Below are 27,918 nucleotides of genomic sequence, written 5' to 3'. Positions count from 1 at the left end.
AACCAAGGGTTCTACAGGACTCGGCTCCTGTCAAGTCTCATTGGTGGTGGGACAGTCAAATGACCTTCTTTTGCTAAAAGCAGTGTCTAATACTGTAGTGTATATTAGTTCCTCATAGAGCAAGTTAGTTGCTCATGACTCAGTTTCACCCATGAAAGAAGACATTCATGAATAACTTCTCACTTTCAGGAATTAATCACGTTAAAGCAAATGATAGGGCATATCAGTGATTCTTCATATTTGAGCAGGGGTGGGTGTTAGGGTGAAGGTTCCATTTGAGAATTTGTAAAAGCTATAACCTGCTCCCCTTCCCTGAAAATACACATACATAAACGATGCATGGATTTCTGGGGATTCACAGATCCTCCCCCTGTCATCCCCCACAAGTTCATCCATGGACACCAGATTAAGATCTCCTGGACTAGATGCTTTTGAAGCTCTATCTCTTTTAGTGTTTCTTCAACAGAATTCAGAATCACTTGGGGGTGCTTTTTTGAAAAAACAGATTCCGAGGACAGCCATTGACCTGTTTCAGAATCTCTGTTGAACTAGGTATGGGAGTTTGTATGATAGTAAACTCCTTAGATGGTTCTTTGGGACACTAACATTTGAGAATCAGTGCTTTATACCAACTGGAGATTTTTATAGTTTTTGAATGTTTTCATTTGCTTACTATTTTAGGTTTCATCTGTTCAACTGTCAAGTAGACCAAATAGTACGTTAGTATGGATTCATTAAAGAATATTCACATGTGGATATGCACAGGAAAAACAGCTGGAAGGGTAGACAGATAGTCCTTTCTCTCTCTCTCTCTGGGTCTTTAGTTTTTCCTTTACCCTTCTATTTTTTTTCTTTCCTATTATCTTTCTGTATTTAAAAAAAAAGGTTCTTCCTCTTTCTGAGTTCAACTCCTCCATTTGAAAAACAGGCTGTTGTAACTAGGGCAAACTTCAAGGCCACGTCTTGCTCTGGCTGTCCGAGACACCATACCACCCTCAGCTCCCTTGTCCATTTAACAACACGAACCGCAGAGCTAACAACAGTGTTTGGAGTAATAACTGGGTATTCTTTTTATATGCATTACGTTGTGATGCCTAGCAACTGTTTCACTCCAGTAAAATTACTCTCTTCTTCCTCAAGGAGTTGGAACTGAAATAAACTCTACTATCTATACCCCCCACCAAAGTTCATCCTCTCTTTTAAGCCGCAGAAAAAGCCGTCCGCGCATATCTCTAATGCGCGTAAGAGCGACTGTGAACCAAAAAGCCAGGGCGTGGTCGCCCCGCCCACCGGCTTACGTCACCACCCCTCTGGCAGCTGTCAAGCCCGGAGACTGGCTAAAGGCAAGAAAGAGCCCCGCCCCTAGTCTTATGACCCGCGCTGAAGCGCCTTGTCCTGGCGTTTGCAGCGCTAGTGGTCGGTGGTCTGCGGTCCTCCTGCCCGGCTTTTAGCAAGCCTTTCCCCTAGTGTTGGTGCTGTTGTTGCCACCGCCGCCGCCTTCGCCTCTGCGGAATCATGGTGTGCTTCCGCCTGTCCCCGGTTCCGGGCGCGGGGCTCGTTCTGCTCTGCCTAGTCCTGGGTGAGTTGTCGGGCCCTCCTGCTTAGTCCCTCAGCCTGGGCCCGGGGCGCCCAGTTCAAAGGCCAAACCTGCCGGACTGGTTGCGGGAGGTGGGTGGGGGATGAGAAGCTGAGCGGCTGACACTGGGCGGCGGCGCTTGGCCCAGGGAAGCGAGCCGTGACCTAGAGAAGGCCTGACCCAGGGATGGCGGGGAGGAAGGTCCGGTGAGAGTACGAAGGGGCAAATAAGGGGGGTGGGCGCCGAGGGAGTAGGTGGGGAAGAGGGAGGAGTGGAGCACATCCGGGTGGAAAGAGTAACTTGGGGAAGATACTGAGGAGTGAGTGTAGGTACTTGGAATTCTGCGGTGGCAAGACAATCAGCAGAGTCCTGGTTTCTTAGATCTTAGGGGTGAGAGCGAACATTTGGGGAGGGAAGAGACAGTCGCCTGCGTGGAGAAACTTGGGGGAAGGGTGGGGAGGTAGGGGCAGATGTGACTGTAGAGTCTGAGGGACAGTGAGAGGGCTGGGGGCGGTTTGTGGGTAGGAATTTGAGGCTGTGCAGGAAGGGTGATTAGGGAGAGGAGGAATAATGCTGGATTTGAGTTTGGGAGCTGGGGTTTTGAGGGGTGGGGACCTCGGGTGGCCTGGGGCAATTTCCAGCGAGAAAGCTCAGAGGTAAGGTCTGGAGGCGAAGGGGATGGGGGGGGGGAGTTTGGTGGGGGGTGAAGATCTGACTTGGAGCTGTTGAAGATGTCGATTTTCTACCAGTCTTGTTATTTCCTCCCAGCCAGATCCTGATTTAAACAAACCACAAAAAACAAAGCCAAAAAAAAAAAAAATAGCCCAAAAAGCCTCCCAAACCCTTAAAAATCTTAAAAAAAAAACAAAACCAACAACAAAAAACTCCAGCTCTTTCAGCTAGAAGGGCTTCCTGAGGTTTTGGAGGTGGTGTAGAGGAGTCTTCGTCTACTGCCTCTTTGCATTCAGAAGGTTGTTTTCTTCTCAGCCACACAACTGGCCTTTTACTTCATTTTTGGAGGAGGAGGATACGTGACTTGGTGAAGACTGGGGGTGTCACCAAGTCCTAAGAATGGCTGGATGAATGTTGGCTGATTGAGTTCTACCACCCTCCCCCGGTGATGCCCGAGTCCCTGAGATCTTTAATGCCTGAAAGGTGAACTTTGGCCAGAAGGTCTCTTCCTGACCTGATTCATCCTGTGCTTGCTGCTCTCCACTGACTCTTGCTGTTTGTGACCAAATAAAAGACCAGAAAGAACAAACCCAGATGGGACTGGGGAGGAAATAGACATAGTAGGGGTCTAAGAAGGCAGTGGGAGGTACTTATTCGGTAACTCACATTCCAATAGAATAAAATCAGCCCCCGAAAATAGTGGATTTTCCAACAGTGGCCATTTGGCAACATCTGGAGACATTTTTGGCGGTCTCAACAGGGGATCGCTTTTGGCATCTAGTGGGTAGAGGCTGGCATGCTGCTGAACAGCCTGTAATGCACAGGACAGTACCCCCAACAAAGAACCATTCCCCTCAAAATGTCACTAACGCCAAAGTTGAGAAGTCGTGCTCCAGAGTGATAGTATTGGAAGGGGTCTTGATGATCAAGGCTAGTGATTCTCAGGGATCTTTTTGAGGGGGGCGTCTGTCAGATACAAACTTATTTCTAAAGTAATACTAGTAAGTTACTTGTCTTTTTCACTCAACACTCACCAGCCTGCAGTGTTTTCCAGAGGCTACATAATGTGTGATGACATCACCGCTCTGATGGCCCTGATGTTGTGTTGTATTCACTTCTCATTTTTGATTTCAAATATGGCAACCGCCAGTAGACATAACTCCTGTAAGTCCGAGCTCTTTAAAGTCCTCAGTGGATGAGGGAGTGAGGGGTGCTGACACCAAATGTCTCAGGCTCCCCGATCCTAGTGCAGCTGTCCACATAGGGCAGGAGATGCCTCCGGAGCCCTGGTAAAAGGGGGCCACGGAGGCTTTTCTCAGACACAATTCAAAGCTGTGATGTTGCAGTGACATGCTTCGTGAGGGGCCAGCGACCCTAAGAGAGGATTGTTTACAACCCAAAGCACCTTATCAGTGACTGGAACACATCTGACCAAGGCATCTGTTAATCAGTAGTTCTCTGCCAATTGAATTTGCACACACACAACGCTGTTATTGTTTAGAGAAAGTGAAAAAAAATAATAGTTGTCCTACTTGTTGGCTTTTGTGTCATTAGATTTTTTTAATGAAAGCTTTTTTGTTTTCTTTTTACAAAAGCAATGCTTGCTGAATGCAGAAAATAAACAGGCAAAAAAGCACATAAAAGAACCCATCAGCTCATCCGCTAGTTTGCCATTTATTGATTGGGACTAACTAGATTCATCTTCTTGGAAGATTTCCAAGATCGATTTCCTCCACCTCCAGGTTTAGAACAGGATTTGGAGAAGTAAACGTTCGTAATGTACCTAGATCAGATGTTTAGAAGGTATCAGGATGAACTGGAAAGCATTTTTTCTATACAGCTGCTCTTTCTGACCGCTGTCGGTTCAGTGAGGGGCTCAGACTCCTTCACGGGGCTTTCTGCCTAAGAATTGAGCAGATCTTGAGTTGCTTCATGGGTTTTGCACATTACTTTTTTTTTTTTTTAAGAGGGAGTCAGTCAATCAAGTGGGGGAGGGGCAGAGAGAGAGGGAGAGAGAGTCCCAAGCAGGCTCCGTGCTGTCGTTGCAGAGCCAGGCGATGGGCTCCAACTCACAAACGGAACAGTGAGACCATGACCTGAGCCAAAAACCAAGAGCCCAACACGCAGCTGACTGAGCCACCTGGTCGCCCCGGGTCACCCCTGTGTACTGGATACCAAAAATAGTATTTTAAGCACTCAATAAATATTCATAAAGGACCTGTTGTGAATCTTGGGCTGCTCCTGGCTTCCAACAGAGGGTAGGTTCTGTCCTGAATTTATAGTCTCGTTAGCTTGAGGGCTCAAACTCTGCCAGTTTCACCTGGTAACTTTGTAACTATTCTATCTCCAGGGGTAACTCTTAAAAAAACAACAACAGCTGCTTTAGACCAAGTATAGAAGAGTTTGAAGGGTTGATAACATTGGTCCTTTTCACAGAGATTACCTTATGCTATTTATTTGAATGAATTCTAACTGACTAGGGAACTTTCTGAAGAAAACCTCTATGATGTTTCTGAAGAAAAGCTGCATAGATGCATTATAAAGAGAGTAGTGGATGAAACTCATTTCCGAGCATCATTGTCATAAGTGTCTTTCTTTGAGACCTCAGAGATTTCAGAATTCTTATGTGGTTATTGATTTTTGTAACTAGTTTGACTCCTGGTTTTGATAGGGTTAATGCTTCTCTGGGTGGGAAAAACCTCATATAAATATCCTGACTGTGAACGTCACTGATAGGAGCCCCTCCCTCCCACAGGTGTTTGTTGATTGCCTGGTGGGCGGAGACTTGAGTGTTGGGGGGGAGGCCAGCCAGGGGCCGTCTGAAGCAATGGGAGTAAATCTTGTCGTTCCCAAACTCTCAGTTGTTAGGCTAGCCTGTTTTCCACTTTAGTTAGTTATTAACATTTTTTTTAACATTTATTTATTTTTGAGAGAGAGCGCACTCGAGAGGGAGAGGGCCAGAAAGAGGGAGACAGAGGATTCGAAGGAGGGACCCCCCCCCCCACACACAGGGAGCGAAGAGCCCAATGTGGGGCTGGAGCTCAGATAGCGAGATCATGACCAGAGAGCCAAAATCAAGAGTCGGTATGCTCAACCGACTGAGCCACCCAGGTGTCCCCAGCCCCGTTCTTTTATTTTTTTTTAAATACCACTGCCAGTCAGGTCTCCGCTCTGGCACTGGTCTCCGAGAGTGAAGACTCTTAGGCACGGTCATTTCCCATTGCCTATGTAGCACAGCACCTGGTACATAGTTAACTGTCAGTGAATTTTTGTCGGGGGTATTCATTGGTGGGCACTGGACATATGATTGTAAAAAAGATGAACTTTTGGTCTCCTTTTTCTTCTGTGAACCTTAACTTATGTTTTGCCAAAAGGACGTTTTTTTGTGTGTCTTTGGGAACTTCAAGATCAGTACTAAATAGTACGGATCAGTATAAGCCAATTTATTGAACGATAATCCCATATAATAATGCTAGTATCTTACACAGTAGTGAGAGTTAACACAGAGAAGCAGGAAAGTCCTTGGTGAGAAGAATAAGGTTTTCATGAAGAACCAGTCTCTCTCCTTTTGGAGGTGATCTAAAAGGGAGAAAGTAAGCATGGGATCTTTCTGGAACCCTACCACATTTTATTAAGCTGGTAGCTTTGATTTCTACGTTCTGCTAAAATTATTTGAGCTATAATAGAGATACTTGAAAGGACAGGCTTATCATTTGGTCATTACTCATTGATTATCACAGCTGATAGGATTATAGATACTCAGATAGTTGAGTGCAGCTTTCATACCCATCCTTACCCATCTCTTCCATCCTTGGGTAGAATTTGTGATCAATGAAAATTTCACAGCACTGTAGCCTTCCTACAGGAAGGCTGCTCTTCCTCCTGGAGTGACCAAAGCATTCCGACCAAAGCGATCAGAGATTGCCTCAGATCCAGAACTGTACTTCATAAGTACTTGTTGGTATGTTGCTGGAGGTCTGCCAAACACCGCTCACTCAGCAAGAAGCACTTTCCATTAGTTGAATAGTGTTGAATCTTACTTCCCTACCCACTCTCTGACCTTAAGAGAAAATTATTTTGTAGCTTCAAATCATTTCATTACTTTTCTTTTTAAAAGAGATTTATCAGAGATCCAGGGTATCAGCCACTGCATGGGTACTGATTATTAGGAAGGATAAATGAGGACTTGTAAATGAGGAACAGTTAATCTGATTTATCAAACCTGGGAACGGAAAGAAGTATGTAGATACTGTATGCCTATGTCCTTTTTTTTTTTTCTTTTAAAGACCCTTTGCCCAACATCATTCTGAACTGATCAGTTTGACATCAGGAGTTCCTAACTTAATCTGATGAATAAAACCCCCTATAATTAAAATTTGGGAAGGATTCCTTTAGGTGCTACCTTTGCTAGAAGGGAAGCTCGTAAGCTGGAATATCCAACTTGCTTGGCAAAGTTCTCTTACCTCTGAAGGGCTCACATGCTTTTGAAGAACCTGTTCAAGAAACACACATTCCAGTTCTTAGTGAGGATAACTTGCCCAGAGTCTCACAGCTAATAAATTGGACTGACTGATTTGAATTCTAGCTTTTCGGTGCCATAGATGGGGCTCCTAATCGCCTCATTATATTGCCTCTTAGATCATTGGTTTTTATTGGGTATGGTGTACCACTGGTCTTATGTTCCCACTGCACCCCAATTTTGTTTACAAATGTGTATTTTTCAACTACACTTTGGGTCAGATAGACTTGTAAAAACCTAGCGCTTTGCAGCATCTCATGCTTGGAGAAAGTTGTGAGTTCTACAAGAACCTATAAATGAACTTTTTGGAAATAAGATTGAGAAGATACTTACATTTGAGAAAGTTGATTTTGAAGCAAGCCTTGTTCTTTGGAGAATAAGCTCTTAGCTCTGTACCTACACACTAGCATATATTCAGCTGTGTGGTTTTTTTTAAACATTATTTAACTAAATTTAATTACTTTATTTTTTTATTTGAGTATAGTTGACACAGCCTTGGGTTAAAAAATTTTTTTAACATTTATTTATTTTTGAGAGACAGAGAGCACAAATGGGAGAGGGGTAGAGAGAGAGGGAGACACAGAATCTAAAGTAGGCTCCAGGCTCTGAGCTGTCAGCACAGAGCCTGAAGTGGGGCTCGAACTCAGGAACCGTGAGATCGTGACCTGAGCCAAAGTTGGACACTTAACTGACTGAGTCAACCAGGCGCCCCAGCCTTTTTTTTTTTTTAAATGTCATAAAGAGTTTTAAACAAAAACGATTTAGCTATGCTAAAATCAAATACAGCAGTAAGGATGGAAATGGCTTTCTGGAGACTTTTTAGCAAAGTGTAAATGTTTCAACTATCAACTTGCCTTGTGGGAAATACATTATTCCTAGCTTGAAATTCATGTCAGAATTTATTGAGGCGAAAACCGACTTAGGGGTTGAGGAAGAATCCAGGAGACTGATAGGTTAGGTTCCTGATTTGGCAGAGCTAGAAGATTGGCCTTTTTGTAATTAGATTAAGCTATATTTCAGGTCCTTGTTGCAGGGTATTTTTGCCTTGATGTAATCAATCAGTTTTTATTGAGAAACTAATATGTATTCAGCACTATTAGGAATGAGAGGAGATATAGGGAAAGTAATAGACATGGTGTCTCTGACCGTTGCACCCATGATGGATGACATTCATATAAAAGACCCGCTCCTGGGGGCTGTGGCATAGATTGGCTCATCTGTTAGTAAGGGAGCATATTGGAATTCAGATGAGTGGCAGAGACATTATCAAAAGGGAATCTTGAATCCAGATATATCATTCATTCCCAGACTTGTGTCCTTCTTTTATTAGTTAACAAATTACCTGCTGTATACTATAATTTACCGTGACACATCAGTTTGTTGTGAAGTTATAGTTGAAGACTGCTGTCTTAGAGCTCCTGACAATATAGAGGTCAGGATTTATGGGCATAAAATAACTGAATAATTCAGGATAGTACAAAATACACCGGAAGGTAGGGGTATGCACTATGACTGCTCTATAGTTAAGGCTTCTGTAGTTACGGAGATCTTTGTGGAGAAAATGGCTGCTGCAAAATGGATTGCTTATCATTCTAGGTTCTTAATTATAAGCAACAGAAATAACATCTGATAGGGGCACTGGGGTGGCTCCGTTGGTTGGGTGTCCGACTTCGGCTTAGGTCACGATCTCACAGCTTGTGAGTTTGAGCCCCGCATCGGGCTCTCTGCTGTCAGTGCAGAGCCTGCTTTGGATCCTCTGTCCCGCCCCCCTCCCCCCCGCCAGTCTCCCACAGTCACTCACTTGTTTTCTCTCTCTCTCTTTCTCTAAAAAATAAACATTAAAAAAAAAGAAAATCTGATCGATTTTATGCAGAAAAGGAATTTATTAGAAAGATATCAGGGTATATGCATAGCCTTTCATCTCACCATTTCACTCTTAGTACATACCCAACAAGGCACACATACATGTGTGTTCACCAATGTATCCATTTGTAGTAGGACCAAACTAGGAACTATCCAAAGGCCCATCCCAATAACAGAGGTAAGTGGTGGAGTATTCCCAGTAATAGAAAGCTGTACGGACAGAGTGAGAATGGACACACTGCAGTTACACACACACCAACCTGGGTGAATCCTACAGGCTAAATATGCAATGAAAGAAGCCGGACAGAAAAAGGCATAGTGAATGATGCCATTTATATCAAGTTGAAAACCAGGCAAAATTAATCTGTACTGGTAGAAGTCGCGATAGTGGTTGCCCTTGGGAGGGAAAAAGTACCTGGAAGGGGCTTTGGGAGCACTTGGAATGTTCTGTTTCTTGACCCAAGTGGATTCAGCTTGTGAAAATTCTTTGAGCTGTGTGCTTAACGTTCTATGCACCTTTCACTTTCATATGTGACAGTGTGTACTACTCTGTATGTATGTTAGGCATCCGTGCAATTTTTCTTTACAAAAACTTGTATATGGAGTGACCCGGAATTACCAGGGCTCCTGGTGGTGGATGTGAAAGCCTGGCTGTCCCCCCAGTCATGCCTCTGAACTGCACTAGCGCCACCAAGCGTAGGGCTGCAGTTCGCGCACTACCGGCCACAGCCGCCAACTCTGCTGGCCTTGTTGCCTGGGGACCTTAATCCTGATGTAGCGACTGCCACCTGAGGGTGACAGTTCCATTCGTGGCTCCATTCCACGGCCCTCCTATCTGAAATCTGGGGCAGATGCCTCTGTTAGGCGGAGCCTCGGCCATCCTCGCTGCGAGGGAGGCTGGGAAAGCAAGCATCTGACATTTTCAGCTTTTACAGTAGGTGGTGACATCTGCCAGAAATTGTTAGAAAAAGGCAGGGTCTGGAGCTGTTGCAGATTTGGAGGCAGTTCAAAAGAGAGGGCAATCCTTCCTCAAGTGAACACTTAGATCACTAGAAGAAAAGTAACTCTGAACTGTTAGGGATAGTCGAGGCCTAGGGGTAGAGGTTGAATGGAACATGGCATTTGAGTCCAGTAGAACAAGTTTAACCAGATTTCAGGGTGTGTTCTGGGAAAATGGTGTGAGAGAAGTTGAAGGAATAGCGTGGGTTGAGATCGAGGATCCCTTTGAAAGTCAAGCGGAGGCACGTAAAGTTTACTGCGGACTTTGGGAGCTAGTAAAAGTGCTTGAACAAGTGTCCTGAGAGGAAGAGGGATTTAAGGACCATTAATCAGGGAGCATTTCTAGGGACAGCTCAGAGATGTCTATCATAATTTAGGGGTGGGCTGGTGGATAGGGAGTGGAAATAAAAGGCAAAGGTTGGATTTAAGAGGATTTGAAGGAGGAAAAAAAACCATTAGTAGAACTTCATGAAGGGAATGAAGTAGAAGCTCATTCCCAAATGTTTTTTTTAAAATATTTTTTTGTTTATTTATTTATTTTTGAGAGAGTGTGTGCACGAGCACAAGTGGGGGAGAGACAGGGAGACACAGAATGTGAAGCAGGGTCCAGGCTCTGAGCCATCAGCACAGAGCCCGATGCGAGGCTCGAAGTCACCAACTGTGAGATCATAACCTGAGCCACTTGGGCGCCCCTAATTCCCAAACTTTTGAGCCTGAGTGACCGTACGTGGCCCTGCCTTTTCTTTACAGCCAGAGAAGGGAAGCAGTTTAGAGGAAGTAGAAGAGTGAATTTTCGTTTTGGAATTGTTGAGTTTGGGGTGATAGTGAGTAAAAGTGGTTCCCGTGCAGTTGGAGATGTATAAGGAAGCCAGGAAGCTCCGTGAAAGGGGTAGCTGTCACAGAGAAAGGCGCCGGAACAGGAAGTGCTGGAGCCCTCATGGAACTTCCCGGTTCTTAATTTTAGGTTGGCAGCTAGAATGTCTTGAATTTAATGCAGTGGTAAATTTGAACCATAACCTATACCTTCTGCTTCATGAAGTATGAGGTCTCCCCCATGGGTACGGTCTTACGCCATTTTCTTTCTGTTCCTTTAATATCTCTGAAAAATAAAAGATTAACTCGTACAAGGCTTTTCTTGGTTATATCTAACAGTTTTGAATGCTTTGAATATAAGGAGGATCTGGTAAAGCTAGGGACTTTAAATAAGACTGAGACAAACTGCATTTAAAAAGCAGGCCTCGAGTTGATCAGAAAAATTAGAAGCCAGGGGCGCCCTGGTGGCTCAGTCAAATGTCCGAATCGTACGTTTGGCTCAGGTCATGATCTCACGGTTTGTGAGTTCGAGCCCAGCATCAGACATTGTGCTCACAGCATGAAACCTGCTTGGGATTTCTCTCTCTGTTTCTCTATGCGCCTCTCTGGCTTGCTCTCACTCTCTTGCTCTCTCCAAAAATAAATAAATAAATAAATAAATAAATAAATAAATAAATAAACAAACTAAAGCAATAAAAAATAAAGAAAAATTAGAAGCACGAGTCCTTAGTTCCACTACCAGGCAGCCTTGGATCAGGGATGACGGCTCCATCCCGTGTCGCACTGAGACAAGCATGGCTACACAACCTGCTTCGGTCTCGGGGTCCGTTCCAGCCTTGCCCGGCGCAGTTAAGCACTCAGTAACCACAAGCTCTAGCGTGATATTCAGGCTCCTGGGCAGCCTGGCCTCTCGAGCATCATGACCACCAGCTTTTGTGTACGACTTGAAAGCATTGCTGACGCCCGCCTTCTTGGTAGTCCGCTGAGGACTTTATTCTCTCTAGTCCGCAGCATGTCCCTGCTTGTAGACGACGCGGGAGTGCTCAGATATTAGAGACCGTGCATCTGTCTTAACAGGAAGCCGCTCTCCCTGTGTGTGGGACACGGAAGAAAATCCTTAAATGGTTGTCCGTCATTTATGTGGCTGGTGTGTTTGCCGGCACACAGTGTTTTGTGTTCTTGAACTCTTCCGTTTAATAGGGAGTTGCCCCTGTGTTGAACCTAGTGTAGATACGAGCCAGGTTAGCTCGAAAGCCCCTCGGCTTTTCTGTCCCGGTAAGGTTTCTCTGCCTAAAGGGGTAGCAGCTTGAGAACACAGGAAGTGACTTTGAGTCCGGGGCAAAAGATTCCTCAGCCTCTCTGATCACTTAGATTTTAAAATGAAACCGAGGGATGAATGTTGTTACATTTATAAAAAGGTAACGTTTTGCTTATGGATCTAACAGCCTTTGAAAGCCTGTTCTTTTGTTCACAATGTTCACGTACTCGGGAAGAGCCACCCCACATTTTCGCATCAGAATAAAATAGTTCGACAAGGCGTCCGTGCGTCATAGCCCGTGTAGCTTGCGACCGGACTGAAGGCAACAGCATAGAACATCCAATCTGTCACTCTTTTTGCAGAGAAAGTTCCATTGGCTGGTTTGAGAGACGGTTCGATGTCCCTCCCGAGCTCCCACGTGACCTCCTTTACCTTAAAAACGAAAGTTCTAACAGGCAAACTATCGTTGCCTAAAACAAAACTAGCCAGGCGCAGGTGAGCGTGCATGTGACTATTAGGAGGCATCCTAGGTCAAGTAGCCATTCATTCTGGAAGGGGTGATGCTCATTTTATCAATTGATCCCACTGCAAATACAAAGAAAAACCATCTCCGAGATCCCATATGTATTCAAAGGACTTGTTTCATCTTAGAGCTGGTTGAACTTCAGTGATGGACAGAGCTGGTATTTATTTCAGACATGTGTTTGTGGTACAATTTTACAATCTTACTCTTTTTAATAAATCTAGGAGCCGTCTCGTCTTATGCACTAGAACTTAATTTGACAGATTCAGAAAAAGCCACTTGCCTTTATGCAAAATGGCAGATGAATTTCACAATACGCTATGAGACTACAAACAAAAATTATGTAAGTATCTCTCTTCTCCTTGGGCTTTCTAGTAGGAACTGAGTTCCATTCTTCATCCTTTACATACATTCTAGGCATGAGATTTCATATGTTAACTGACTTAACATTTCAGTTCTGTGGCTTTTTAAAAAAACATAGACACCTGAAGCTATTCTGTTTAGTGGTAGAAGGAATATTTTACCTCGTTGGTTCTTTAGAGTTTCCCTTGCAGTTGGTTGAGGGCAGATGGCCCCAGGACTGTGTGCTGTTGAGGCCTCACCACATTGGTGATGCTTTAACAGGTACTGACCTCAAAACGGTCCCATTTTTAATAGTTGGCTGTGAAAAATTTCGTTGGGGGGGGGTGCCTTCTCAATCCTTTTGTCTCCTTATTTTAGTTCAGGTCCTGCCTACTTATAACCTGATTTAAAAAAAACAATCAAGAAGAGAAGTTCAGGCCAGTTTCCCTTTTCCTTTTGTCCAGAGGACCGGTCTGTAGGTAAAGGGTCTGAGACCGGTTTCCACAGCAGGCCAGGCAAAGGGCGGTGTGTGACGCAGGCTGAATTGGCACATCGGCGTAAATACTTGATGCTCAAACCCGCCTGTGTGTTCTTTACCCCCAAACCTCTTTTTCTTTTAGAAAACTGTAACCATTTCAGACTTCAGCACTGCAACATACAATGGAAGCACTTGTGGGGATCACCAGAATGGTACCAAAATAGCCGTGCGATTTGGATCCGGTTTTTCCTGGATTGTGAATTTTACGAAGGACGGTTCTACTTACTTGATTGACGGTATCTCATTTTCCTACAACAGTGGTGACAACAGAACATTTCCGGATGCCAAAGATAAAGGTAAACTTATGAATTAGATTTGTGTTCTGTTCTCTTACTCTTTATTAATGATACAAATGTAAATAACTTAGAAATCATCTGTAAGCATGTCTTCCTAACTAGAATGGAAAGTTCATGTCTTTTTAAAAAATTTTTTTTAATGTTTCATTTATTTTTGAGAGAGAGAGAGAGAGAGAGAGAGAGACAGAATGTGAGCAGAGGAGGGGCAGAGAGAGAGGGCAACACAGAATCTGAAGCAGGCTCCAGGCTCTGAGATGTCAGCACAGAGCCCGACGTGGGGCTTGAACTCGTGAACCATGAGATCATGACCTGAGCTGAAGTCGGACACTCAACCGACTGAGCCACCCAGGCGCCCCCAAGTTCATGTCTTTGTATCTGCCCCACATACAGCAGTGTTCGAGGCAGTGGTCATAAGTGCTGTCATTGTTTGAGTGCTTCACTTTGTACTAGGTAGTGTCCTAAGTGGGTGACTAGCAGCATCTCGTTTAAGCCATAGCAGCAAGCCTGGGAAGCACAGACTGTCTCCGCTTCACAGGTAAAGGGAATGAGGCTTGATGGGATTAAATGACTTTCCTGGAGGTCACACAGCTCGGAAGTGGATGAGCTGGTGTTTGAACCAGAGTCTGTTAAGCTACAGTTCATTCACTTGACTATTACTCATTTCGGTTCAGTAGTGAGCAGTCAACAAATGCTGAATGAATGAGAAAATCCTTTAACTGATAACTGTTTTAAGTATGTACAAGTTCAGTAACCTGAGATGGGCAGAAATGCTTCATCTTCAGATCTTTTTACCATTTAGATAGGATTTGGACCAAGAACTAAATGATTAATTAAACGCAGAATGACAACGTCTGGTGCTATTTTGAGACAATTTCCGGTCAAAATGGATTTGGGAAAGCATTAGCCACAAGGCATTCTTCTATCTCTTAGAACTGCCATGTGTAGTAGGCTTTTTTTTTTAAACTAAACATTTTGAAGGCATGGATAGCGGAGGTTTCAATATTGTTAGGGATATAATTCTCTCCTTTCTTTCCCTTCTACTTAGATTTGGGTTAACGTGGTGTTTGTAGTAGCCTAGCATTCTCCACAGATAGGATTTCATTCCTACCCCAAAAACACAGGCAGATGACCTTCAGCTGCAAGACTTAGGAGATAAATGACTTACTGTGATTTATGGACATTGCAAGGCCTTAAATTCAAGACCCAGAAGTGAATAAGCTCATGTAAAACTTGGGAGGTGACACGGACTGAGACCTGGAAATCAATCCTGGTTTTCTCTTTCCTACTCTTAGTTTGAGAGGATAACTCATGCCCTACATTCTCGTTTAGAACCAGTATAAGATTTGCCCCTCGCCTTCAAGCTTTAAAACTAGCTGGGGGCACAAAGCAAAATTAGTTTTCCAAGTTCTAAGGAAAAAATAGAAAGCGTTGAGATAGTGTGAGTTGTTGTTTGTGGTTGTGAGGAAAGCCGTAGACCCTCTCTCCCAAAGTACAGAGTCAACTTTGCAGATGGTATGTACTTCCTGAGCCCGTCTGCGAGTGCCCATGTTTAAGCGCGCCTGATGTGGGGCGCCTGGGGGGCTCGGTTGCTTAACTGTCCCACTTCGGCTCCGATCATGATCTCGCAGTTCATGAGATCAGTGCAGTGTCAGTGCCCGATTCTCTCTCTCTCGGGATCCCCTCTCTCTGCCCCTCCCCTGCTTGTGCTCTGTCTCGCAGAATAAATAAATAAGCCTAAAAAGAAGAGGGCCTGCTCTGAACGTGTCCTCACAAGTCCTCCTCACATTAGGAGCAGAGAGATAGTAGAGGTCAGGGTGAGTTGGCGGGGTGAGAAGACTTGGCATATAGAAGGCCCCGAGCTCCAGCCCGGCTAACGGTGGATTCGGGGAGGCGGAGGGTTTGGGCGGAGTATTTCCAGCGCGGGAAGCACGCACGTGGAGCGGTGTTTGGAGAGCCGCCTGATTCAGGCACAAGCCGTGTGTGTAGCACAGGGAAAAATCCAGCTGGCTGGGTGCAGTGGGTCTAAATTATAGGGGCCTCGGAAGCCAAGGAAAGGCATTTAGCTTGATGAGGCAGGCACGAGGGAACCGTTGTAGGCTTTTACATGGGAGAAGGCCATAACCAAAGCAGACACAGTAGTTTATAAAGAATGTTCTGCAGGATTAATTGGGAAGTGAGGAGACTGCGGGCAGACATGTTCTAGTCTCTGCGGGGGCGCGTAACGAGTGCCTAGACCAAGCGGGTGGCAGGAAAAGGACAGATCTGACAGGTCTGAATGGAAGAGCTAGAGACCCGAAACATAACAACACCTAACTCGCCTCCTTTTACTTTAAACAAGGGGAGGATGCATGTTTTTCTTACTAGCATCTCCATACGAAGATATTTGAAACTATTCGGAATTTAAAATGGTTACCTAAAGTGGGTTTTGATTCAGTGTTTTATTTTTAGACATCTGATAATTGAAGTAAGTTTGAAGCTTCTGTTTTCTTTTAAAAATGTTTTTCATTATTAAAGTACAGAAACATACAGAGAATAATACAATAGACATCCATGTACTCATTACCCAGAATTTATTAAATTGCCTTTTTTTCATATTTGCCTCATGTTTTTTTTTTACTTAAAGAAATACAGTGTTACAGATACATTTGAGGTTTCCTTTGTACTCACTGCGACCCCTGAACCATTTTCCTCTCTGCCTCCCGAGAGGCGGACACTCTCACGAATGTGACCTGTAGCCTTGCTATGCATATGTTCATATTCGACAAATACATACGTATTCATAAATAATACATAGTTTAAAGAATTATCGCTTCGTAGTCTAACTGCAGGATGTCTACAGATTGTTTTTGAGGTCTCTCTATATAAGCCAGGTCAAGTATCCATTTGTTTATGTTGACAGTGAGAAACAATTTTGGGGGAAAAAATGTTCAGTAGGTTAAAACTTTTTCTCTGTAGCCATTAGGGGGCGCCAAGACAGCATTATTGGTCTACCTTGTACATGATGGAGAGCGCAGAGGGCAGCCTGTATTAGGGACCTAGAATACCTTCCTTCCTTGCCGCTTCTCCTCGGACTGAAACGAAGTCATTTGGGTGGATGACTGTGATCATAGTCTTTTGAAGCTTCAGAACTCTCTAGAATGGACGTAGCTTATTCCTTTCACATTCTGGAGATTTCCTGAAATGGAATAATCTTCAAAAGCTCATTTTAGTTACTGCAACTTCCTCTGGGATAGTAGCACAAAAATAAGGATTTACCATAAAATCCTTGATTAATCCATGTTTCTTTCTTTTCTCCTTGAGCACTAAGCCCTGTTTTTGTTGTTGTTGTTGAAGTTTATTTATTTTGAGAGAGACAGAGACAGCATGAGTGGGGGAAGGGAAGGGGGGAAAGAGAGAGAGGGAGGGAGGGAGGGAGGGAGGGAGGAGATCCCAAGCAGGCTCTGCACCACCAGCACAGAGCCTGGATGCGGGGCTCAAACTCAGGAAACCGTGCAATCGTGACCTGAGCCAAAACCAAGAGTTGGATGCTTAATGGACTGAGCCACCCAGGCACCTTCCAAGCCCTGTTGATTCTGCCTTAGATATGTTTTCAGTTTGGCCTCTCTGATCTTTCTACCACTCACCATCCTAATTCAGGCAACCCCTCCCCCCTTTTCCTTAACCAGGTCAGCAGCCTGCTAACCACTCTCCCTCTTAAATGACTTTTCTTAAAAGTTTTTCCCCCATCCAGCCTCTCTAGTTTTGCCATCTTCCTTAAAATAACAGATATGTGTGTTATTTGTTTCCAGCTTTAAAAAGTGGAGCTAAGCTTCCACTGCTAACAGAACAAAGCCTAACCTGTCCTCAGCTCATCCAGTGTGTGGCCCCCTGCAGCCTCTCTTTCCTTCCTAACCCCCATCATGTCTTTCCTCTTACTCCCTGTGTTTCAGCCACACTGACTTTGTCATTTCCTCAGCACACCATGTGCTTTGTCACTGGAGGATGGAGTAAGACAGGCAGATGGAAGGAGAAGAGAGTCTAAACACGTATTTATGTTATTGCTTTTTCTCCCACCTTCTTGCAAATGGCTAGTGTTAATCTTGTTTTACAGGGATTTTGACCATTCATGACCCTGTGCGATACAGAGTTCCATTGAATAATATCTTCAGATGCAATAGTTTATCGACTTTAGAAAAGGATGATGTTACCCAGTACTATTGGGATGTTCATGTACAAGCTTTTGTCCAGAATGGCACAGTGAGCACAAAAGGTGAGTACTTAAAGTATAGATACTGGGATCCTATTTTAAGGTTAAAGTGTACCAGCTGGCTTTAATTGAACTTGTTATCTGAAAGCATTTCTTTTCATTTATTTATATTTTTAATTTTTTAATGTTTATTAATTTTTGAGAGAGAAAGAGACAGAGTGTGAGCGGGGGAGGGGCAGAGAGAGGGAGACACAGAATCTGAAGCAGGTTCCAGGCTCTGAGCTGTGTCAGCACAGAGCCTGATGCGGGGCTCAAACCCACGAACCGTGAGATCATGACCTGAGCTGACGTTGGACGCTTAACCAACTGAGCCACCCAGGCGCCCCACTTTTTATTTAAAAAAATTTTTTTTTAACATTCATTTTTGAGAGACAGAGTGGGGTGGGGGCAGAGAGAGAGAGAGAGACAGACTCGGAAGCAGGCTCTAGGCTCTGAGATGTCAGCACAGAGCCCAACGTGGGGCTCAAACTCACGGACTGTGGGATCATGACCTGAGCTGAAGTCAGATGCTTAACTGACTGAGCCACCCAGGCGCCCCATGAAAGTATTTCTATGCTAAGATTTGTTCATGGTTTACAGCGGACTGTAAAGTTTTCATAAATAATGACAATTCTTATTCTTGTGGAACTTGCAGTTATTTTAAATTTATTTATTTATTTTTTGGGGGGAGGGGGGATACAGAGAATCCCAAGCAAGTTCCACACTGTCAGCACAGAGCCCTGTGTGGGGCTCAAACTCACGAACCATGAAATCATGACCTGAGCTGAAGCCAAGAGGCAGATATTTAACCGACTGAGCTGCCCAGGCCCCCCCCGGAACTTGCCGTTTTAAGTTGATGACATATATATTGTAGGACAGTTTTTAAAAACTGTTTCACCTATGTTTTCAGCTGATCAAACCTAATCTTTGTTTGAACAAATCCTCAAATAGCTTGGGCATCAGCTCTTTAGCTTTTGATGAGCCAAGACCACAGGTTTAGGAATGAGATCTTTGTGTTCAAATCTTGAATTTTATAAAATGCTTTGGTAACATATATATGACTTTATGGAAATGTCATAATTTCTCATTCACGAGTTCTGGAAAACTACCAACACTTCCTAAGAAGAGTTTGAAATGCCTCTGATTTGCTGTAGAGTTGATACCAATAAAAGGCTCATTTCCATTTAAACCCTGTAATGATGTCTAAACTTTCTTTTTTTCTGGTAAACACTCCCCTTCCTTACATTGGTTGTGTGTGGGGAAGAAGAGGGTAGGCCTAGGTCAGAGTTAAATGTTTTCAAACTTAAATCTCTCCGGGTGCCTGGGTGCCTCAGACGGTTAAGTGTCTGACTCTTGGTTTTGGCTCAGGTCATGGTCTCAGGTTTTGTGAGTTTGTGCCCTCAGTGAGGCTCTGGGCTGGCAGCAGGGAGCCTCCTTGGGATTCTGTCTGTCTGTCTCTCTCTCTCTCTCTTTCTCTCGCACTCTGTGCCCCTTCCCCACTCAACCTGTCTCTTTCTCAAAATAAATAAATAAATACATAATTTTTTAAAAAAAACCTTATCTCTCTCATTTTCGCATCTGAGGCAGGTGAAGTTCTTTGGGAATAAAGGGACTTGAGGGTCTAAAAAGCTGAGTGTGCGGCCATGTGGACGTAGCTCAAGTGTTGGCATGTGTTTGGTGCGTCATAACTCTTAGAGACCAAGCGGCGGTTTGGGACGCTCCACCTCATGTAGTCTCAAGGTAGCCCCTGCCCCTGACAGAACCGTTGGACTTCTGTTGTGAGAGAGATTTTGCTCTTTCCTGGCCCTATGAATTAAGGAAAAGTTCCTTTAGTTTATTCCGTCCTTTGCTTCTTTCAGAGTTTCTGTGTGAAAAAGATCAACCGTCAACCACCGTGCCGCCCGTCATCCCCACCACCACGCGGTCTCCTACTACCACGCCCGTTCCAAAGGAAAAGCCCGAGGTTGGGTCCTACTCAGTTAATAATAGCAACGGTACTTGTCTCCTGGCTACCATGGGGCTGCAGCTCAACATCACTCACGAGAAGGTATAGTTGTCTGTTTTTCTTGGTATGTTCTTCTCATATCTCCTTTTGAACATGGTATATACTACTTTGGGCCCAAGAGTGGCATTACCAGACCGATTCTGTTTTAATACATGTATTGCCCAAGCGAGCACTAGATGGATTCTGTTTTTTCTTTTAAAGTTTATTTATTTATTTGGAGAGAGAGCCAGAGAGTGTGAGCAGGGGAGGGGCAGAGAGAGGGAGAGAGAGAGAATCCCAAGCAGGCTCCGTGTTGTCCACACAGAGCCCATCGCAGGGCTTGATCTCATGAACTGTGAGATTGTGACCTGAGCCCAAATCCAAGAGTCAGACGCTTCACTGACTGAGCCACCTGGGCTCCCCTAGACAGATTCTGTTTTAAATAGAGATTCGATGTTGAGTTCTTGAGGTTTGATTAGTTTGGGGTTACACAAAGAGTTAACGTCACTGTCAAGGTGTTGTCTTGGCCAGCAGGAAACCCAGCTGTCTCCAGGACTCTTTGGGGGTTGGGTTGTATTTACTCTCAGCAGGTCGGAGTACACCTGGTTGATCTTTATTCCAGTCAGTTTAAAATAGAAACCCATCGCAGGCATGTACGAAGCGCAGCGTAGGCTGACGCAGGAGGCAGTGCCGCTCTTGCTCCAGCTGTGTGATGACTCAGGTCGGAGAGCGACGCTCCAGTGCGTGCTGGCGCCTCTAGTCGCAGTGCCCCGCAGAGGCCACAGAGGGCGTGCCAACGCACAAGTCCCACAAGCTAGACAGATGGCTCTTGTGCTCCAGTAAAATGTGTCTTTTCATTTGGCTCATTGCTGAGGAAGCCTCCCTCTTGCTTTTCTTTCTTTTTGTCCCCCTTGTAGTTGTCTGAGCCCTAGCTTGAGAGCCCCTGCCAACTCGGTTTGAAAGTAAGACACCCTGAACCTAGGTAACCAGACCACAGGAATTTCTGTCCTCCACTGATGTTGCGGATTATAGGGTTCTGCCGTGGGCTCGTATGGTTAATGTGTGCCTTTCTCCTTCTCCTTCCCGGAAAGGTCGCTACCATTATTAACATCAACCCCAACACGACGGACTTCACTGGTACCTGCCATCCTCAGGCCGCTCTGCTCCGGCTGAACAGCAGTAACATCAAATTTCTTGACTTTGTCTTCGCTGTGGTGAGTAACAGAGTTTTCTAAGAGTGCGTTCATTTTCGTAGAAACACATCTGAAAGTCTAAACAGCTGTGTGTTTGCAGGGATGGGGTGGGGGGGGCTATTTAGCTGTATCTTCCATTTCAGCACTACTTAATTCTGAAGTGCAGTTAATCCCTCAGAGTCACCTCAGCGGTCTGGGGGCTGGACTTTCATATTAGCATTCACCTGAAGTGACTATTGTGCCGTCACACAGATTTCAGGATAGGAGCGAGAATTAACCCACACCCCCCCCCAAAAACTCTGTAATCCATCTCATATAGATATACTTAATCATAAAGCATACACAAATTTATATGTCATGTATTAGAAACAACAAAAAGTAGTTTCTAGAATATTTTTCTCTATTATTGGTTAGAAAACTCTTGTTCATCTGCTCTAATATCTTAGTGCCTTTTGGAGGCTCTGCTGTTTGTCACCATATCTGCAATAGTAACAGTGTACATTTATTGAGTATTCGCCACGTACAAGGCTCTGGGTTAAGTACTTAAGACGCATAAATTCGCTAACTCAAGATAGTTTATAATGGCAGTGTTCGGGTTTTTGTTCGTGCTCGAATCCAGAAGTGAACTCTAAACAGAAGGTTCTAGGTTAAGCATATGTGCTCTACTTCTTGCTAGCATAAACTAATCATTGAGGACCTTTATTTCTGCTGTCTCTGAAGCCATTCATTAGCCTCATAACTTTTGAGGGGCTGTGCGTGTACATGTTCCGCAAAGGGGAATAGACGAGGAGGTGGCTGTTGGTGAGAGGTGTCCAGCCACTAGCTATTCTCAAACTAAGAGTTCCTTCTAAGCCAGTCCTACTTTGTAAACATTTTTTAAAAGTTTATTTATTTTTGAGACACAGCACGAGTGGGAGAGGAGAGAGAGAGGGAGACACAGAATCCAAAGCAGGGTTCAGGCTCTGATCTGTCAGCATGGGGCCCTACACGAGGCTCGAACTCACAAACTGTGAGGTCATGACCTGAGCCGAAGTGGGTGCTTAGCTGGCTGAGCCACCCAGGCGCCCCGAAACCAGTTCTACTTTTAAATCAGATTACTAGATGCAGAGGGGGGAAATCCTCTCAACATCTGCTCGATCAAAAGTTAGCTGTGTGTTATTTGTTTCAAGTCCGAACTTGGTATCTTTAGTGTAAACGCTTTCTTCTCTGTGCAGTATATGCACACTAATTGGGGTTTACATCAGGCAGTTGTATTTTAGGAAGGTTTACAAAAATCTTCCCTTTGCCAACATTGAAATCATTTCCTGTCACAGTACGTATGTGACCAGAGGCTTTTACAAGCGTCCGGTCAGGCTGTCCTCTTCACGGCGTGAAGGGCAGGCTCCCCAGACACATTCTCTTTTAAAGTTATCTCATAGGGATTATACTGTAAATAAGAATGAAGAAAGTAATAGTGTAGGTTCATTCCCTATGGAATGATGGAGTTTGATCTTTCTAACTGTGGTAGAATCCTAAAAGGAACATGGTTTCTTCTGACTCTTATGGGGAAATATTTAATAATTACAATATTTAATTTGCCCAACAGATTATTTTATTATTATTTTTTACGGTTTTTATTTATTTTAGAGAGAGGTAGGGGTGGGGTGGGGTTCGAACCTGGGTTCGAACCCCACCCCACCGACTACCATGCTAAGGCTTTTGAACTGGATAATGTGGACAATTCGAGCACCATGAAAGATGCATTCAAACCATGAACAGGGGGAGGGTCAGAGAGAGAGGCAGACACAGAATCTGAAGACAGGCTCCAAGCTCTGAACTAGCTGTCAGCACAGAGGCCGATGCGGGGCTCGAACCCACGAACTGTGAGATCACAACCTGAGCCGAAGTCAGATGCTTAACTGACTGAGCCACCCAGGGACCCCCTATTTTATGTTTTAAGTTTATTTATTTTGAGAGGGGGAGTGAGTAAGCTTGAGTGGGGGAGGGGCACAGACAGAGAATCCCAATCAGGCTCTACAGAGCCTGACACGGGGCTCGAACTCACGAACCGTGAGATCATGATCTGAGCCGAAATCAAGAGTCAGATACCCAATTGACTGAGCCACTCAGGCGCCCCAACAGACTGTTTTAAAATACAGTTTGAAATAGTGACATCTTAACCATGTTATAGATGTTTTGAAAAAAACAAGGAGCACCTGCAGTATCACCAGACTTCACTGGGGCCCATCTTCAACCCTGTCATGATAGATGTTTCTAAAGAGATTTTCTTGAATTTAAGTGCATTGTGTACAGGATGCCATGGTGGGATTCAAAGAAGAGGGCCTGTATTAAGGAGCCCACAGTTTACTGGTAAAGATAGAGACATATAAATAATTACCATTTTTGTGGAAGGCCTTGAATGTTATGCTAAGGCTTTTGAACTGGATAATGTGGACAATTTGAGCACCATGAAAGATGCATTCAAAGTGGGATGAGGAGGAGCGTCTTGGTGGCTCAGTTGGGTAAGTGTCCAACTCTTGGTTTCGGCTCAGGTCAGTGATCTCACGGTTTGTGAGTTTGAGCCCCACATCGGCTTCTGTAGAGCCTGCTTAAGATTTTCTCTCCCTCCCTCTTTCTCTGCCCCTTCCCCCACCAAATAAACACACTTAAAAAAGTGGGATGAGTGATAGATCAGAAGAAAATATAAAGCCTGTGGGAGTATAGAGGAGGCAGTGGTTCGTTCTGGGTGGAGGAGAGTCCAGCGCATTTCACAGAAGCGAGGACATTTCAGCTGGACCTTCAAGGCTGGGTTAGGTTTGTACATATGGAGCTTTGGGGAGTTAAGTGGAAAAGTACGGGTCCTTTCTACGTAAAGGAACACGATCGAGACCAGCCAGGAAGATGAGGCATGTGGCATGTTTAACGAAACATAGGTATGGGAAAGTAGTTGGGACAAACTGTGAGGAGCCTTGAATGCCACGCTGAGATGTAGCCTAAGTCGAGGAGCGATATTGCCTCCTTTACACTTCCTGACATTTCTCTGCCTCTCTCTTCCCCGTTTTCCTCCCCCTTCTGTCCCCTTCCTTCCCGGCTCTGATTCCAGCTTGCATGTCCTCTCACGTACGTTGTTCAAACAGCCTCCTAACTAGTCCTTCCTCTTCCTCTCCTCCCTCCGTGTTCTTCTGTATCAGTGTAATCTTCCTGCAGCGCAGCTCTGCCCCAGAAACCTTCAGTGGTTCTGTTTTACCAACAAGGTGACCTCTAAACTCCACCGCAGTGTATTTCCAGTGTCTCCCCCCACACGCCCCCCCACCATGCAATGTAACTTCCATGTCCAGCCCTACGTTCTCCTTCTCTCCCTTCTCATGAACCTCATGCTCCCCGCGCCCTGTGCCCTGTGCACATTCAGTGAGGTAGGAGTGCATTGTAGTAATCGGTACAGAGGCTCTCCAGCTAGACTTCCTGGGTTCGAACCCCACCCCACCGACTACCAACCATATAGCCTTGGGGAAAATCCCGTAAGAGTTCCCCACTTCGATCACCCCATCCCAGAATGGGGTGTTATAATTATTTGATGAAGCCTTCTTTGTGAAGTTTTAAGAACATTGCTTGCCACCGAGTCCATTTTCAAATACTAGCATACTTGTGATGATGCTTATTTTCTGGCTACTTTCACTCATGCATTGCCTTCTCAAATACCCTTTCCTGCTTGTTTCCTAATTGAGCCCTATTTAGTTCAAATGGCCTGTCCATAAGCTTGTATCACTTTGCTTCTCCCCTACTTGGAAGTCATCTGTTCCTTTTAATCCTTACAACTTATCGCTGTCTTTTTTTTTTTTTTTTTTTTTTTTTTGCGATGTGGTTCTTTCTTTATGTATTTATCTTATCTTCCCTGGCAGATTGCAAATGTGGTGGGGTGGGATCCACCAAGGCCAGCTCCCTGGAGCACTTAGATATGTTGCCTTGTACATGCTAAGCACTATAGTGATGAGAATGACTGGCTGAGCAGATGAGTGCTTCACAAAGATAATAGCAGCAAAGGAAAGATCCCAGCTGGAGAGGCTGAAAAGGCGGGAGGGAGCCCAGTTAAGAGACTGTCAAGATCCAGGCTAGAGGAGGTGAGGGCTTCTCAAGTGACACAAGGAATAAAATGAGGGGCTGAATTGTTGAGTGTCGAAGAGCCATGTTGACTACACCTTGGGTCCAAAACTGGGAAACAGAATGCAGAGGAAAAACGAATCAGTTACGGTTTACTTTGTTGCAGTTTATTCTGTTGGCCCGGGATCTAACCGGTGGCTTTATCTTCTGGGTAATAGTATTAGATCACTTTTTGTCTGTGGATATTAACTGTACCTGTGGACAGTTGCAATGTGTTGATTAACTGAAAGCTCTTTTCCTAACAGAAAAATGGAAACCGATTCTATCTGAAGGAAGTGAATGTCAGCCTGTATTTGGTGAATGGCTCCGGTAAGCAAAGCCTCGGCCTTAGGGAAAAGAGTGGGTTACACCGAAGAAATAGAAACCATAGCTGTCTTGTTACCAAAGAGTATCTTATTTAATGCAACAGAAGACTGTGTGAAAATTGTACTTCGGCCACACATGAAAATCAGTTAACTTAAGTCTCCCTTATTTTCGAAGCGTGGTGGCAAATGGTCAAGGATGTGACTGATTTTTTTGAGCATAGAAACCTCAATAGAAAGATAGAAACCTAGTGATGAGAAGAATGGCTCTCTGTGGGTACACCCTGTACCCCAAGCTCCCATACTTCACTGGAAAATTCTGAGGACTGTCCCTATTCCTTAGGTCGACAGGATAAGACGTTACTAACAGGGGCGCCTGGCTGGCTCAGTCGGTAGAGCATGTGACTTTCGATTTAGGGGTCGTGAGTTCACGCCGCATGTTGGGCGTAGAGCCTCCTTAAAAAAGTTACTAACATGTCTGTTTTCTTTAAAGTTTTCAGCATTGCAAATAACAATCTGAGCTACTGGGATGCACCCCTGGGAAGTTCTTATATGTGCAACAAAGAACAGACTGTTTCGGTGTCTGGAGCATTTCAGATAAATACCTTTGATCTAAGGGTTCAGCCTTTCAATGTGATGGAAGGAAAGTATTCTACAGGTAAGAGTTGAGCAAGGCCTGTTAATAATTTGTGTTCTCATGCTGACCGATAGGTGGCTTTTCCTTGGACTCCTGGACATTGAAGCACTGAAATACAGAAGTAGGAATTCACCTCTTGTGACTCTCTTGGAGAGTTCACAGAGCCTTGAGCAAGTTGTGTGAACCTGTATTCGGCTCAAACTAGATTTTTTTGTGTGGCTCTGAGAACCATGTGCACCCAAGTTCTCAAAGCTAGAAACGGATGGAAACTTTCAGCAAGCTTTACTTAAGGTATAGACACTCCTAGGTTTTAGTTTGTGAGAAGGCAGCCTTGAGCATCTCGGATCTGTTTTCTTGGGGCCGTCTTCTTGTTGGAAATATTTTCATATGCGCATAAAAGTAGTTGGGTCTTATTTTGTTAAGACAAAAGATTATGATTAGCAAAGCCTCCAATACTGTAAACAGTGTTTGGGCCGGAGAGTTTTTAAAAGCATGTGCCAGTGTGAATGAGGTTTTTGGGAAGGTCTACTCAAGGCTAATGGTATTTATCAGATTTTTGAACGAAACCTTTGTGGAGGACTCAGTTCAGTGTGTTCATCTGAATATGAAAGCTGCATTTCGCATTACAAGATTAACATTTGCACGCAGGGAACAAAAGGTACATGAAATTCCTTAATTGACTTGTCCTTTTAAACTGGTTACTTAAAACGGGGGCGGGGGGTTGTGGATCACAGCTCTGCAGCAGAGCTATTGAAAGCATCCACATGCTTTTTAACAATTAATTCTCTGGTTTAGAAGGAACTGTGGAAGCTGTGTTTAAAAGCAAATGTGCCGTGAGCCCCTAGCCACTTTTGCAGTGGTGCTGAATCCTCCTGCCCTGGCTGGGTAGGCTAGAGGAAGTGGGGGACCTTCACCCCACCGTTCTCATGACCAGAGAGGCCAGTCGCACTGAGAAATTGTTTTCCAGCCTTCATTTTCCCTCTTGCTGTTTTGCTTCCGTACTACAATTATTTTGATCCTCTCATAGTTTTATTTTTGAGTCTTTATCTAGCTCCCCTACATTGTTACCCTAATTTTAGGCCCAGATTTTTGGTTAGAGTTGAAAATCATTTGCACTGTGCTAGCAGCTCCGTCTGTATAGCCTGTCAGCTGTAGTAGAGATGGAGATGGGCTGCGTCCTTTCTTGGATTTGCAACTTTGGTTTTTTTTCCGTATGTAGAGTTAAAAATGGTACCCAAAGGAGTATACAGCATTTAATCCTGGTGATGAATGTGTAACGTGCTCATGGAGCTAGGCTCTTGAACGTGGGTACCCGTAAATACAACACACTGCTCACACTTGATTGTAGAGGGGGAGGAAATAGGCTTGCAGTAAGGCACGTGAGTGTTGATCGGGTTGTACTGGATGAGACTAGTCTCCGGAAATAGAAAAGCTAGCCTGTGTGGGCCGCCGGCCCTGGGCAGGTTGATACATGCAGTAAACACACACAGATTAGTAAGTCCGGGTTTCTTGACTTCTGTAGCCATTAAAATCCTGTGCTCTAGGTCAGGGATCTGCAAAGTTTATTCGTAAGGCACAGACAGTAGCCGTTGTAGGTTTGGAGGCCATGTGCGCCCTGTCATAACTCCTCACTCTACTGTAGGAGCACGAAAACAGCCGGAGGCAATAAACAAATGTGTGGGGCTCGGTTCCAAAGGAACTTTATTTATGGATACTGAAATTTGAATTTCATATAATTCTCATGTGTCACAAAATTTCTACTTCCTCTTTTTTTTTTTTTAAATCATTTAAAAATGTCAGAAAGCCATTTTGAGCTCTTGGGCCAGGTTTGGCCTCCAGGCTATAGTTTGCTCTCTGCTCTGAAGGATTCCAGAGCCAACGTCGTTCTAATCCCATGATTAAACCTTTCTGATCTCTGCCCGATTTCCCAAAAGACTCTACCACTAAGAGGCTAATCTGGCCCTGTAGAAATGGACCGGATTAGCTCTCTTCATTTCTGGTAAAGTAACACTGTTTTGGAAAAGGACTTGGAGTAGGAAAC

At 44.5% G+C, this 27,918-nt stretch overlaps 1 protein-coding gene across 2 annotated transcripts in view; it reads left to right on the top strand.

Annotated features, from left to right (window-relative positions):
• The first annotated feature begins 1,349 nt into the window (after window positions 1–1,349).
• The window catches only part of LAMP2 (lysosomal associated membrane protein 2), a 40,528-nt gene continuing 13,959 nt past the window's right edge, over window positions 1,350–27,918 (top strand). Inside the window, exons 1-8 of one of the 2 annotated variants that reach the window (XM_029929782.1) lie at window positions 1,350–1,579; window positions 12,448–12,566; window positions 13,186–13,399; window positions 17,490–17,648; window positions 19,484–19,671; window positions 20,700–20,822; window positions 25,184–25,247; window positions 25,734–25,898. In XM_029929782.1, the coding sequence (XP_029785642.1) occupies window positions 1,516–1,579; window positions 12,448–12,566; window positions 13,186–13,399; window positions 17,490–17,648; window positions 19,484–19,671; window positions 20,700–20,822; window positions 25,184–25,247; window positions 25,734–25,898 (1,096 nt within the window). In that variant the 5' untranslated portion in view covers window positions 1,350–1,515. The remainder of the gene's footprint in view (window positions 1,580–12,447; window positions 12,567–13,185; window positions 13,400–17,489; window positions 17,649–19,483; window positions 19,672–20,699; window positions 20,823–25,183; window positions 25,248–25,733; window positions 25,899–27,918) is intronic. The other variant, XM_029929783.1, reaches the window with a different exon arrangement.

This window comes from Suricata suricatta, chromosome X (genome assembly GCF_006229205.1).
Source record: "Suricata suricatta isolate VVHF042 chromosome X, meerkat_22Aug2017_6uvM2_HiC, whole genome shotgun sequence".
In the NCBI taxonomy this organism is placed as follows: Eukaryota; Metazoa; Chordata; class Mammalia; order Carnivora; family Herpestidae; genus Suricata; species Suricata suricatta.
This window is presented reverse-complemented; position numbering and strand designations above follow the sequence as displayed.